Genomic DNA, 15,113 nt, shown 5'->3' with positions numbered 1-15,113 from the left:
GCAGGGTACAAGGGAACATGATGTACTGGGTTCGTAGACCAATACGCCCGCAATACATTCTGTTTCATTAGTCCCAAGTGAAGGATAAGGGCCAAAAAGATTTTAATGTCGGAAACTTGGACTGGTTTCCACCCGAAAGGCTGGGCATACATGCTCTCCGGGTGCTCGGTGATGAATTGTGTGGCTTTACGGTTGGTCTCAACCACAATTAAGTCCAAGAGAACCTGGGTGATGAACAGCTGCAAAAAGTCTAGGGCCGTTCCTAGATGAGCTGTCGCCACCTGGACTCCAGACTGGGCGGTGAAAGGGGGCACTACGGGTGCGGCGGAATCAGGGGATTGCCAATCTGGTTGTGCCAGCACCTCTGGGAGTCTATGGGTACTACGGGCCCGTCTTCTTCTTGGTGGCTGCGACAGGGGTACTACTGCACTTGCCACCATACCAGTTTCAACTTCCATGCTGACGCTCACCACTTCGCCAGGGTCTACAGAAGTACTGGCACCAAGTCCAGGAGATGCTGCGCTGCTGGTGCCTGCCTCACCAAGAAAACTATCAACAGCGCTAGCACCACCCTGCTGCCCTTGAGGCGGATCCTGCGCCACCTGCGGTCTAACGACTTGGGGTCTGGTACGCCTTGCTCTAGCCGGGACCATAGCCTCGTCATCACTTTCGGTCAGGGAACCACTGCTTTCTACAGGTTCAAATTCGGACCCGGAAGATTCGACGGATGATTCTTCCCAAAAGAACTCATCCGACTGGTCCATGTACCTGTATACCTCGTCATCTGAAAGCCCCCTTCTTGCCATTGTGGATTGCTAAATTTATGGGGTTTTCCTCCAAGACTACCCAGAAAAAAAGAGCACCTACCTAGCAAAAAGGGAGTATTTGAGAGGTATTGGGGTTGGTGGGAAGTGGGGTCTCAGAGGCAATCAAACAATCACGGGACAATCAAATACAATTACAGCACAATCGACTCCAATCACAGCACAAGCAAATCTGATGCACTCGGAAGGTGGTGGTTGGAGGTGGTGGGGGGGAGGGTGGGGTTGGGTGTGGTTTGGGTGTGGCGGGAAGTGGGGTCTCAGGCAATCAAACAATCACGGGGCAATCGAAGCCGATCACGGGACAATCAAATACAATTACAGCACAATCGAATCCAATCACAGCACAATCAGATCTGATGCACTCGGAAGGTGATGGGGGGAGGGTGGGGTTGGGTGTGGCGGGAAGTGGGGTCTCAGGCAATCAAACAATCACGGGGCAATCGAAGCCGATCACGGGACAATCAAATACAATTACAGCACAATAGAATCCAATCACCGCACAATCAAATCTGATGCACTCGGAAGGTGATGGGGGGTGGGGGTGGTGGTGGGGTGGGGGTTGTTGGGAAGTGGGGTCTCAGAGGCAATCAAACAACCACGGGACAATCGAAGCAGATCACAGGACAATCAAATACAATCGCAGCACAATCAAATACAAGCGCAGCACAATCGATACAATCACAGCACAGTCAAATACAATGCACTTGGGCGGTGATTAGGGGGGGGGGGGGTCTGAGGGTGATTTGAGGGGGTGGGGGGTTGATCAGGAGCCCGCACGGGGCAGACTGAGTCCTGATCTGATGAGAGGCAGACACAGGGGGTTACTGATCAAAGATCAGTTAGTGATTGCTGGGGAGGATAGATGTAAACAAAGAGCAGGGGATGTAATCAGAAGGGGGGTATGAGGGCAATCGAGGGCCTGGGCAGGTGATCGGTTACCCCTGCGGGGCAGTTAGGGTCTGCTCTGATGGGTGGGGGTGCTGAGGGGTGATGGACAGGTGATAGACAGGTGATCAGAGGGGGATCAGGGGGTAAGGTAGCTGTATACAGATGTATACAGTATACAGGGGGGTAGTCTGGGATGGGGTGTGGGGGTGATCTAAAGGTAGGGGGGGGGATCAGGGGTGACTAGGAGGCAGTTAGAGACCTAACGCAGGGGATAGCGTTTAAAGTTAGTGATAGGTGGGGGGGGTGGGGGGTTTTAAAGGGGTGCAAGGGTGCTGGCAGGGGTCTGCTGGGGTGATCAGGGGGGGTATGAGGCCTGGGGTGGGAGATCAGGGGGGCTGTAGGCCAAAAAAAACACGTGTGCAGGGTAACTCACAAAAGGCTTCCTCCTCGCTGGTGGTCTCTGCAACAATGAGACCACGAGGCGAGGAGGAAGCACGTATAAGGCACTTTGTTTACCTAACAAAGTGCCTTATACTCAGGGATTGGTTGATTTTGCGGATTCCTCCGCTCGCCGGCTCTGCTAAGTGGCCGGCGAGCGGAGACAAAATGCCCGTGCATTGATCCCGGGCGGAGGATCGCGTCACGGATGACGCGATCGCTCCGCCCATGCCCTTAAATGGACCGCCGCCTCTGTGGGTGAGCCGGTCCTTAAGGGCTCCACTTCCCGGCCGCCCCTGTGCGTTAGGCGGTCGGGAAGTGGTTAAGGGTGTGGTCCTGATCAAGACCATATACTGAACTCCAAACTGAATGTCAGAATGGGAAAGAAAGGTGATTTAAGCAAATTTTGAGCGTTGCCTGGTTGGAGGTGCCAGGCGGGCCGGTCTGAGTATTTCACAATCTGCTCAGTTACTGGGATTTTCACGCACAGCCATTTCTAGGGTTTACAAAGAATGGTGTGAAAAGGGAAAAACATCCAGTATGCGGCAGTCCTGTGGGCGAAAATGCCTTGTTTATGCTAGAGGTCAGAGGAGAATGAGCCGACTAATTCAAGCTGATAGAAGAGCAACATTGACTGAAATAACCACTCGTTACAACCGAGGTATGCAGCAAAGCATTTGTGAAGCCACAACACGCACAACCTTGAGGCGGATGGGCTACAACAGCAAAAGACCGCACCAGGTACCACTCCTCTCCACTACAAATAGGAAAAAGAGGCTACAATTTGCACAAGCTCACCAAAATTGGACAGTTGAAGACTGGAAAAATATTGCCTGGTCTGATGAGTCTCGATAGTCAGAGTTTAGCGTAAACAGAATGAGAACATGGATGTATCATGCCTTGTTACCACTGTGCAGGCTGGTGGTGGTGGTGGTGTAATGGTGTGGGGGATTTTTTCTTGGCACACTTTAGGCCCCTTAATGCCAATTAGGCATCGTTTAAATGCCACGGGCTTCCTGAGCATTGTATCTGACCATGTCCATCCCTTCATGACCACCATGTACCCATCCTCTGATGGCTACTTGCAGCAGGATAATGCACCATGTCACAAAGCTCGAATCACTTCAAATTGGTTTCTTAAACATGACAATGAGTTCACTGTACTAAAATGGCCCCCACAGTCACCAGATCTCAACCCAATAGAGCATCTTTGGGATGTGATGCAATGGGAGCTTCGTGCCCTGGATGTGCATCCCACAAATCTCCATCAACTGCAAGGTACTATCCTATCAATATGGGCCAACATTTCTAAAGAATGTTGTTGTTCAACCTTGTTGAATCAATGCCACATAGAATTAAGGCAGTTCTGAAGGCGAAAGGGGGTCAAACACTGTATTAATATGGTGTTCCTAATAATCCTTTAGGTGAGTGTACATTGGCAAGGCTTGCTGACACCTATGACGCCTTTCAGAAGGTTCAGAAGATGCTGACGCTATATGAATGTAAATGATTAGTAATAACCTTCACTGAAATGTATCACAAAGTGTGTCTTAAATGAATATTCTTTTAAACTCCTATTGTTTCAGGGATTGGACAATGCTATTCTCTAAAGGTGCCCATACATTGAAATATTATGGGCAGATCCGACAAAAAGACAAATGTATCTCTAATCGAATCTGATTAGAGATTTCCATCTTTGTCGAAGCTGCCCATATATAGCAGGTTGATTCCCGTCCGATTTCAGTATGAAATCTTCATGGAATCAGCTAATCCCGCCGCTGCCCACCTTATGTATAAATGTGCCCGCCCCCCCATGTATGCATTTACACATTACCTGTCCTGTGTCAGCCTCCAAGTGGACCGGGTGGCTCTTCTATCAGCTGCATACATGCTGGCGGTGGCACATAGTGTTTGATGTCAGATGCTATGCAATGCCGTCAGCGTGTGTGCGGCTGAGCCACCTGGAGGACGGACGGAAGCGGCGGGGGTTTTGTTGTTTCATCACTCATTCTGAAATCGTCCGATGTACCGCTGCACACCCGATCAACCAACCTTATCCCCGACATCTTGTATCAGACGTGATTGAGTAGTGCAACCAATTTGGGCCAGAAATTGGTCACATTGTCGGTCAGGCCTGCACTTGGTGGAACCAAATTTCAACCAGTTCGATAATAATTGAATTGGTTGGTGGATCGCCTGCCAAAGTTTCCTGATGTATGGGCACCTTAATTCTATTTACTAATAATCTTAACCTACTAGAACAGCTAGAGATTATTTTTACTCTTTTCTTTTCTGCCGTGGAACAAGTGCCACTGCCTCAACCAGAGTTTTAATTCATGCTATACAGTGCATGCATAAAGCAGTTATGGGAAGCAGAGTTTGTTAAATAAATACAGAAGGGATATTCTCTTTTCATTACAGTTTGCACAGAAACTGAAATCTAGGTGATTTTACAGAATGACAGAAGCGAATTATAAAAGTTAATCATTATAGGTACTAAAGTTTGAATATGCGCTTTTTTTAAGCCTCTGAAAATGTTTGGGGGGATATTGATCATGGATCTATGATGTCATGGGGTGGTAGGGAATGATTCCATGGATCTATGCAAGCCCCTATCTCTGTTTCTAGTAGGTTAGCGTCTTAATTTTGTTTTTTTAAAAAAAAGATATTCGATTTTACACCATTGCTTGCCCACTTCAATTGGGTAAATCTGACTTTCCTGTAATGTGTATTTGTCAGCCATCAAACATTCTCTAATTCTTTAATTCAGTAAATTAGAATACTTGTATAGCAATGTGAATTAAGAATAGAATACTGTTGTTCAGTCTAAAAGGTCCCAGATGTATTGCATTCCATTATTAAAGGAGCCAATAGAAAAAATTGTAAGTACCTAAATATTTCAAAACGTCCAGGTATTCTAAGCACTACGATCACCAAATCACACTTGTGGTTACATAATAACCTTTAAAGAGACTCTGTAACATGAAAAACATCCCCTGGGGGGTACTCACCTCGGGTGGGGGAAGCCTCGGGATCCTAATGAGGCTTCCCACGCCGTCCTCTGTCCCACGGGGGTCTCGCCGCAGCCCTCCGAACAGCCGGCGACTGTGCCGACTGTCAGTTCAATATTTACCTTTGCTGGCTCCAGCGGGGGCGCTGTGGCGAATTTCGGCACGGAAATAGACGGAAATACCCGATCTCCGTCGGGTCCGCTCTACTGCGCAGGCGCCGGAAACTTGCGCCTGCGCAGTAGAGCAGACCTGACGGCGATCGGGTATTTCCGCCTACTTCGGCGCCGACAGCCATCAGAGCGCCTGCGCAGGAGCCAGGAAGGTAAATATTGCGTCACCGCTGTACGGAGGGCTACAGCGAGACCCCCGAGGGACGCAGGACGGCGTGGGAAGCCTCATTAGGATCCTGAGGCTTCCCCCACCCGAGGTGAGTACCCCCCAGGGGCCATTTTGTCGTTACAGTTCCTCTTTAAAGAAAAACATTTCTTTGTTACAGCTGATACAAATCCTGCAATAATTCTGCACTGTTTCTACTTCCTGCTTTCATGGAAGTAGACATATTGTGAACATCCTGTGTTTACAAATTAGCAGCTCTGCCACGGCAGAGGAGATTTCTGAGCTTGCACAGGAGAGAAATTAAATTAACGGTGGTGATTAGTCACAGATGAGGGTGAATTAGACAGGCTAAACTCTCTAAATACATACAGGGTGCATTTCTCTGTTTTCCTTCTGTCCTGTGCAAGAGTTCAGGTCCACTTTAAAACCAGCCGTGTGCCAGTCTTGAGTTGACCCACATCAAAAAAAGTCAGATTTGCATGTTATATATGCTTTAAAGGGAACCTAAACTAAGAAGGATATGGATTTTTCCTTTTTAAAATAATACCAGTTCCCTGACCCTCCTGCTGCTCCTGTGTCTCTAATATTTGTTAGCCACACCCCCTGAACAAGCATGCAGATCAGGTGTTCTGACTGAAGTCAGACTGGATTAGACGCATGCTTGTTTCAGGTGTGTGATTCAGCCACCACTGCAGCCAAAGAGATCAGCAGGACTGCCAGGCAACTGGTATTGTTTAAAAGGAAACATCTATATTTCTCTCAGTTAAGGGTGCTTTTAAGCTTGAAGCAATCGGCACCACTCTATGGAGTTGGCCACTTTGAATTTAATACCCACAGAAAATAAGTTGCTTACAATCTTTGTGTCCTGCATTGTAGTGCTAAAAACCCAAGTAGTCCAAATAGCAATGTACATTTTTTAAACCATGTCTGAAAATTCCTTTGCATCTCAGTTCTATTTATTTTGTTGTACAGATGGGCACATATAATGTGTGCAATTGCTGTGCCAGAAGTAAGGTTTGAAAATGTGACGGAAAGATCTCAAATCGACACAAGCAGAATACCCCTTGAGAGGTTAAAACTGGTAAGTGTACAAGCACGTTTCTCCTTGCAAAAGCATGCACCTGGATGAAAGATGTGAAACCTAAATTGCTCTTAAAATAAAATCTTTCTTTAGGTTTACTTTGAAGCCGATGCATTGTACATATAAAAAGCACACATTTTTCTTTTTTTGTTTTATCAGCAAATTTCAATACATAAAATGAGAGGTGAATAGGTTCATCTTGCACCATATCTTAGCACCTTCAACACAGCATGCTCTTTACCAAGGAAGAGATCTAAACTAGATACTGCTTTTGAAGACCAACATTTTACATAGTGTTATCTCTTGATGTACAGATAAAAAGATCAATCTAGTATAATACAAATCCTGTGTTTGACAAAAGAAATCAAATTTCATTGTGGATGTAAAAGTTATTAATCATAACTTGTTAATAAAATGTAGAAGTACAATAAAGAACATTTCTTAAGAAGTTTTCAAACTTCCTTAGCAGAATTTGTTGCTATCATGGAGGCAAATAAGTATTATGCTTGCTATAGTTCATAGATGGAGGGTGGGTAGTAGACATGATTAATTTGGGTGGCACAGTGGTCATGTGGTTCGCACCCTCACCTTACAGTTAGTAAAAGGTTTGAATCTCAGATACAATACTGTATAGAGTTTGCATGGGAGGTTTGTTGGCTTTTTCCAAAACTGTTGTGTGATGATCCGCTCAGCTGGCTGCACAGGCAGACAGCAGTTTGTCCATTCCTCTAGTCTGTGGGCTGCAGGTCTCTGGAACAGAGACCTGTCTTTCCATTGCAAGTTTCTGGTCTGTTCTCTTGCTGGGGAATTTGCATACATTCGTTATGCAAATCCCCTACCTGCCTTCTTTGATGACTGGCACTATAAGAGCTTTATGTTTCCCAGAAGGCTTGGCTGGTCATTTCCCTTCCATGGTCTGTTCCTGATGGACACTGCTGGAGCGTCAGCAGTTGCTATCTAGTATAGTTAATTCCTGGGGGTTGCTTTAGGCTCGCCTTCTAGCCCAGTCAGGTTGTATTATCTGTTTGTTTGTTCTGTTGCCATTGTCCTGTCCCAACGGTGGTCGACAGGAAATGGTTCTGATCTCTATTCTTGGAGTATAGCTGGTGCAGCGGTTGCTACCAGCTATCTCTTCTGTTCTGTCTCCTGGGATCGCGCTAGCCACTTTTCGCTAGCGCTGGGGATCCTTCTGTTCTGTCTCCTGGGATCGCGCTAGCTACTTTTCGCTAGCGCTGGGGATCCTTCTGTTCTGTCTCCTGGGATCGCGCTAGCCACTTTTCGCTAGTGCTGTGGATCCTATCTCTCGCTTGTCCCTGTTTTCGTGTGTCTGTCTTGTCTGTTACGCTTGCTGGAGGCTCGGTGAGGTAACCGTTAAACAAGCGCTCGCGTCCTCTGTTTCATGTTTGTCTGTTAATGGTTAGTTAGGCGTGCTTGTCTCTATTGTGCTTATCACGTGGAGACCGCGCATAACCGCGTGCACTGTTGCAAATGAGTGCGGTGTTCGCGGTTAGCTGGCATTTGTTATTTTCGTATCTCCTTATTGTATTATTTGCTGTGCCTTTGCTACCCTCGTGCCCTGTTTTGCTCAGTCTTGTGTCTCTGTCGGCAATCGCCATTCTTGCGATTGCATTCCCACTTCGTTTCCGCTGTTGTGTGTTCACCGTCGCTGGGTGGCGACTAGTTTGGTGGACACACATTGGTTCTGTCCCTTTGCTCTGTTTCTTGTGGGCTATCCAGCCCTGCCTGATCGTACCTTGTCCTGGATCTGTACAATTCCCGTCTGGCATCTGTGGCTGTGTAGCGACTGTGTTCGCCTGCACTCCACAGCGCCTTCTGCCGGAGGGAATTGCCCTCTGCGGGTGCATAGCACCTAGCCTGGGTGTCCTCAAATATACGCTTGTGGAGGAAATCCGCCGCCTCAGCGCACGTCTGGTGCGCTGACGGCGAATACGATTCCACAATCGTTACATGTTGCTAACATGTTATAGGGACACTTGTTTTTTGAGCCTGGTTGAGGCAGCTGCATAGTCCAAAAAGCATCAATTAACTTGACAACTTAGGGAAAACATTTTCTGTTCATCATCAAAAGAGGCAGATCCTCAGTGTGTGCTTCACAAATTACAAAACATGTTACAGACTAACTGTGCAGCTGGGACACCAATACACTTGGTTTATGTTCGATGTGTGGCAAATTAAACCTGTTCAGCCTAACTTAATTTTAGCATAAGTGATACATTGCTGTTGCCATTGTTCTGGTCATTTTTATGGTGTTTATATTATCCCGTCAGTAGATAAGAATTCCATCCACTATGTTTATTTACATACCTGCTCCATTTCTTCCAGTGACATCATTTACCATTAATGTTCAGGTCCGTGTTTCTTCTTCTTCATTTCACTGTGTTTGGTTTTCAACTAAATTGTGAGGTTCCTAGATCTGATTTTCCTCAGATAAGACCAACTTGGACTGTACGGTGCAGGCTGTCTCCCATCATTTAGGCAGTATTGAGAATTTGGAAACGGACTCCTATATGTACTCTCCTCTTCCAACTGGAGATGTTTTTGGGTGACACCGACTCTCTGCAGTTGACAGTAGCAACCAGTTAGTGAGGAACCCGTGTTGGATCAAGGGCCCTCTCACTGGCAGACAAGGATTGAGAGTAAATTCACTGAGGTGTTGCTTTTAAATTAGATTGTTATATTGTCTGTGTGTGTGCTTGTGTTTTACCAGGCTGAATCTTAACACCTCCTTTGAAAGAACATGATCTAGACAGTGTGTGAATTGCAATACTAAGGTGTTTACTTCATGGACACAGCCTTTATGCCAGGGCTGCATTAGCTCTTATTGGTTTGGAATTCTTTTCTGTCATGAGGGAGTTTTAAGAGTCTTTAAACTGACTAATTTCAGGTTTGGAAACCCAGGTTCAAAGACAAAAAGAGCACTGGAAAGCGCCAATAGTGTAGTATTTCTGGGAAATGTAAATAATTAACTACTCACATGTGGGTTGCTATAAGCAACCACAATTTTGGGCATGTGGAGAAGGACCATGTCCAGTCAGTTATGAGGACATGGTTGGGTCAACGTGAGTTGCACTACAGAAAAAAATGACCACTGTATCTTGCATCTTGCAAATTAATGAACTTGTATCTTGCATAACATTGAAACACCATAGGTGGATAATTCTGGGAGACTTTAACGCATATGTCGATACACACTCTTCCCAATTAGGAACTGAGCTACTTCTCTCCATGAATGAACTGGGCTTCTCTCAAGCAGTCAACCTCCCTACCCACAAAAAAGGACACACTTTGGACCTCATTTTCCATTCAGAACTCCTAATATCCAATGTGGAAATTGATCCAGTAGTTTGATCAGACCAACACACTGTCCTTAGACCCAGATGCTCTAAACAGCTACAGACCTGTCTCTAGCCTCCCCTTTCTGGGAAAAGTTATTGAAAAGACTGTCTACCTCCAACTTGAAGCCAGGCTCTCCAGAAACAACATCCTTGAGCCTCTTCAATCTGGCTTCAGGAAATATCACAGTTGTGGAACAGCCCTCACCCAGATTTGCAATGATCTGCTCATTGCAAGAGACAAGGGTCAATGTTCCATCCTGATTTTGCTCGACCTTTCAGTGGCTTTTGACACAGTCGATCATGAAATCTTGCACAACAGGCTACAAGAGTACTGTGGCATAGATGGCATTGTTCTCCAGTGGTTCAACTCCTTCCTGGCTGGCAGAACAAAAAGGGTAGCCTTAGGGCCCTTCCTCTCCAACCCTGTACCACTTAAATACGGTGTACCTCAGGGTGCAATATTATCCCCTTTACTTTTCACCATATACATGCTGCCACTTGGAGAAATCATACAAAAACATGGCCTGACATATCATTGCTATGCTGATGACACCCAGCTATATTTGTCATTCAAACCTGGCATCACAGACCCTACTCCATAAATAAAGTGGCTCTTAGCAAAATGTACCCCCCCCCCCCCCCAAAAGAAAGCCTAATTGGTGGCGGAAAAAACAAGATATAGATCAGTTCATTGTGATAAGTAGTGATAAAGTTATAGGCTTATGAATGGGAGGTGAACATTGCTCGGATGCATAAAGTGAAAATGACTGAATGCGAAGTGGTTAAAGGGGCACTATTGCTAAAAACCTCTTTTTTAAACTTTTAGCACACATATTTGTTGATGGAGGACTGTTTTTCCACATTATGCACTCTTATTTGTATGTATTTGTTTGCAGGCAATAAACATTTAGAGACCTGTAGTCACGTCAGCAGTTGTACCTTTCCAACGCCAATCTAGTTCATACCATTCTGCAATAGGGAGGCAGCTTGTAGTGGTGTGCGAGTTGTCGTTATAGTCTACCCCTTTGGCCATTTCAGTTTTGTTTTCCCACCTCGTAACTGCTCTAAAGAGCAGTTACTGAGCACAGCAGCCGACGTAAAGTGATTGTCGCATCGCAGCCTCCTCCGTGCAGTGTGGGACGTTATTCTGAGCGGCTGCGTGTAGTTACGCTGCCCGGCCGCCAAGGACCCCCTTTCCTATGCTGGCAATGAAACGGACACCTATTGTTGTCCGTTTCTATAGTAACCATGTCCGGCTTTTCTGGCTGCGCAGTCCAGCGGCGGCATCAAAGAGCACACACAAGCGCTACAGCTGTGTGTTGCTCTGTGTTGCGTTTTGCTTTCTAAAAGTTGTTTTTTTTGAAAGGCTGCAAAACTTATATCTATATAGATAGATAGATATCATACATGTATATGTATACAAAATAGTTATTTATTTTAACCTATCTGAAAACCAGAAAATACATAAACAACCATCTACCTGGTTCCTCAACACAAATACGTTTTAAAAAAGTTTTGCAGCCTTTCAAAAAAAAAACTTTTAGAAAGCAAAACGCAACACAGAGCAACACACAGCTGTAGCGCTTGTGTGTGCTCTTTGATGCCGCCGCTGGACTACGCAGCCAGAAAAGTCGGACATGGTTACTATAGAAACAGGCAACAATAGGTGTCCGTTTCATTGCCAGCATAGGAAAGGGGGTCCTTGGCGGCCGGGCAGCGTAACTACACGCAGCCGCTCAGAATAACGTCCCACAGTGCACGGAGGAGGCTGCGATTCGACCATCACTTTACGTCGGCTGCTGTGCTCAGTAACTGCTCTTTAGAGCAGTTACGAGGTGGGAAAACAAAACTGAAATAGCCAGAGGGGTAGAATATAACGACAACTCGCACACCACTACAAGCTGCCTCCCTATTGCAGAATGGTATGAACTAGATTGGCGTCGGAAAGATACAACTGCTGACGTGACTACAGGTCTCTAAATGTTTATTGCCTGCAAACAAATACATACAAATAAGAGTGCATAATGTGGAAAAACAGTCCTCTAACAAATATGTGTGCTAAAACGTTTAAAAAAGAGGTTTTTAGCAATAGTGCCCCTTTAAGGACAGAAATGATAAGAAAACTCATTGTGAAAACTTGTCTCTACACCTTAATAAAGCAAGATTGATTTGTGGTGGTAAGTTTTCTCTTGCCTTATTATCTCCAGCATGATCTTTGTGAATTGAGGCCAATGTACTCTATCAATAATTACAAGTCCTTATTTGCAGATATATAAATAATATTCCCTCATGGTATACATATACAAAAAGCGAAGCCCCTAACAAAACATTTTATGTATTCTCTGTTAACTAGTGAAAAAAAATGTGAATTTATTTATTTTGGTAACTATTGGGGCAGGTTAGGGGACAATGGATAGCTTTTTATCCTTATTTATTTTTACACTGCCTAAAAAACGTCCACAAGATGTCGCTTACTTATAATGCTAAAGCATTCTAAGCATAATGACACAAAATGAAAGTAAAGGGGTTTTGTTGTTTGTTTTTGGCTTTTTTTTGCATACTCTCATTAAATGGTCAGTGCTGTTCATTACAGCACTGGTCATTCATGATTAAGGCACTACATATTGGCTTTGGGAACGTACATTCCCCTTCACCAATCTGAGCTGTAACTGCAGGTGACTGGTGCATTGCATAGGGAGGCAGAGAGGAATATCTATGCCCCTTGGGCTTTAGATGAAGTCCTGCAGGGTGTAGATATACAGCATTAATATCAAGAAGTGGTTAAAGATTATAGAATACCGTTATCATTTGGGTTTTCCACCTTTCATTTTACCTTTATCCAGGGCATTTGTAATGTGTCTACCCAAAGATTCTCTATGCAGTGTACAACTTTTTTTAGTGATCACAATAAGCTAAGTATTATGTGATTGCTATTTAACATTATTTGTTGACTTTCAGTGTACATGCAATCATTGCAGTGTCTAACAAATCGGACCAAAAAAACTGTATAATACACCGTATATAGCGGAACAGTTGACTTTTATTGCATCAAAATAGAGAATTTTAAAGGTTTTTAGTCACACACCACATCAATAAGATATCATACAACACAGACCACATCCTGGAAATGAGCAGATTTGTGGGCCCCCTTAAAGAATTTATTTCAAACTTCAGCAGGGATAGAGTTCCATGCATAGACCTATCTCAAAACTGGCTTTGAAGGAGGATCTATTTACTCCCTTTTCAGATCACTGATAACATCCAAGACGTACATTGTAATAATTACAGGTACATCAGAGAGGGAATTTCACCAAGATGCCTGGTAATAAATTGTCCTCTTACGCATGTGCCTGTTCACTTTAAGGAACCAAAGCCCTTGCCAATACAGATCTTCTCTCTTGGATCTGAGGGCCTACGATGTCTGACAGAGAGATGCATTTCATGCTGCTATGCGAACACGCAGAAACCAGCGCAGGAGATTTGGGCGCAGCCGGCGCCACCATAGGTCGTAATAGGAACTACTATAGCAGGCACAGGGAGTAACTTCAGCGCCGTCAGAAGACAGAGCTGAAATTACTTTTAAAACATAATAATTCGGCTTCCAGCAATTCCTGGAAGCCGAATTATTTCATTCCCCACTATCCATGGTGGCCAATAGTATTTAATACGGCCGGGACTTCTGTGGCAGCAGGATCAGCCATATACCGGCTGAATCCTGTGCCCAAGTCTCCAGCGCCGTTATCTCTTGTATGCCTGCTATGCTTTATCTGTGTTTGTGTATGTTGAGGTTCTGGTGTGTTATGTCTCAAGCTGCTATCGGCACGGCTCTGCCCACCTACAAGTTTCATGCCTTCTCAAGATGGGTTAACCTGCTACATAATAGACAAGTGGTTTTAATGTTTTGGCTGATCAATAGATATGGGCTAAAACATTGGCATTTTCAAATTGCTCCATAGCCCATAAATGTGTGTTTGTGTTCACGTTAAAGTAATAGTTTGTTATAATCCAAATCAAATAAAAATAGATTTAAGGGGCATTTCAGGTAGATGTGATTACAATAAGCTAAACATTTTGCTGTTGCTCTCAGCATTTAACCGCCTGAACATTACGTATTGACTTTCTGTGCGCAAGCAATCATTGCAGTGTCCTAACAAAATGTGTATACAAGAAGCTTTTGTTACTTTATCTGCAGAGCTTCTTATTATTTTTACATTTGAAAATCCCATTTCTCTGTCAGAATAGAGGTAGAAAATGAGTCTGCGAATAGATGGTGCTGCCCCCAGGCTTTCAACGACCTCAAATTTTATATTTGACAAGTGAACCGAGTCTAAGCACAAGTGTACTCTGAGTGACAGACATTATTTTGAAAAGGGATTTACACTACAATGATGACTGATCTATAAGCCTTTCAGTATTTGGCCAGGGCCACCCCATTCTGCTTGGAAGCCTTTGCACTCTCAAAACTGCACCTAGAGGGAAATAATAGCAAGCTTGAAAGCCACAGATTGTGGTTTTGAAAGGTCCATCAATTCAGAAAATGGAGTGGCTTCACTGCATTGTTTTAGCTGGAAAACGAGTGGAAAAAAAGTCAACAATCAGCCATATTGGTTTTAAGTGTTCCTAGTCTAGATTTCATAAAACACATTAGCTGCACAACATCACTTGAATCATTATTTGCCAATTATCTTTATATGTGCTTGCTTTTATATTTTATATGTGGTCTCTCACTGCGCCTTGTATCTTGTGTAGCTTGTATCCTCGAAGTTTATGGGTTAAAGAAATTGATTACTCCGTGTGCTTTTTTTCCCCCCATTTTGTTAAATCTACAAAAGGATGACAGAAGCTCATCATTTTTTCCCTTGCAGTAAGAAGCACAGCCACTCCTGACAGTGATGCATGGCTCAGCTCTCATGCGTTGCCAGAGATGTAAAGGATTATTGATTGCAGTGCAACATTTCAGCTAGCATTGGAGGAGCATTAAAACATACACAATTATAGTACATATTGTGGTCACATACTGAATTTAATCAGGAAACATATAGAAAACATTTGCGCTGTAAAACGGGATACACGTTGGATGCTTGTCATTGGCATGCAATCAGTTTGTCTTATTTATCTTGCAGACATTATCAGTGTTCTGTATGGATAAGCCTTTCTTTAAAGTAAGAAATTGAATTAT

The 15,113-nt window shown here is 44.4% G+C and overlaps 1 protein-coding gene across 4 annotated transcripts in view; it reads left to right on the top strand.

Moving 5' to 3' along the window:
- The window catches only part of KDM4C (lysine demethylase 4C), a 490,901-nt gene that overhangs the window by 372,395 nt on the left and 103,393 nt on the right, over positions 1-15,113 (top strand). For all 4 annotated transcript variants that reach the window (XM_068235361.1, XM_068235390.1, XM_068235372.1 and 1 more), the window contains exon 17: positions 6,470-6,578. In XM_068235361.1, coding sequence (XP_068091462.1) covers positions 6,470-6,578 — 109 coding nt within the window. The remainder of the gene's footprint in view (positions 1-6,469; positions 6,579-15,113) is intronic.

Source organism: Hyperolius riggenbachi, chromosome 1 (assembly GCF_040937935.1).
Source record: "Hyperolius riggenbachi isolate aHypRig1 chromosome 1, aHypRig1.pri, whole genome shotgun sequence".
Lineage (NCBI taxonomy): Eukaryota > Metazoa > Chordata > Amphibia > Anura > Hyperoliidae > Hyperolius > Hyperolius riggenbachi.
This window is presented reverse-complemented; position numbering and strand designations above follow the sequence as displayed.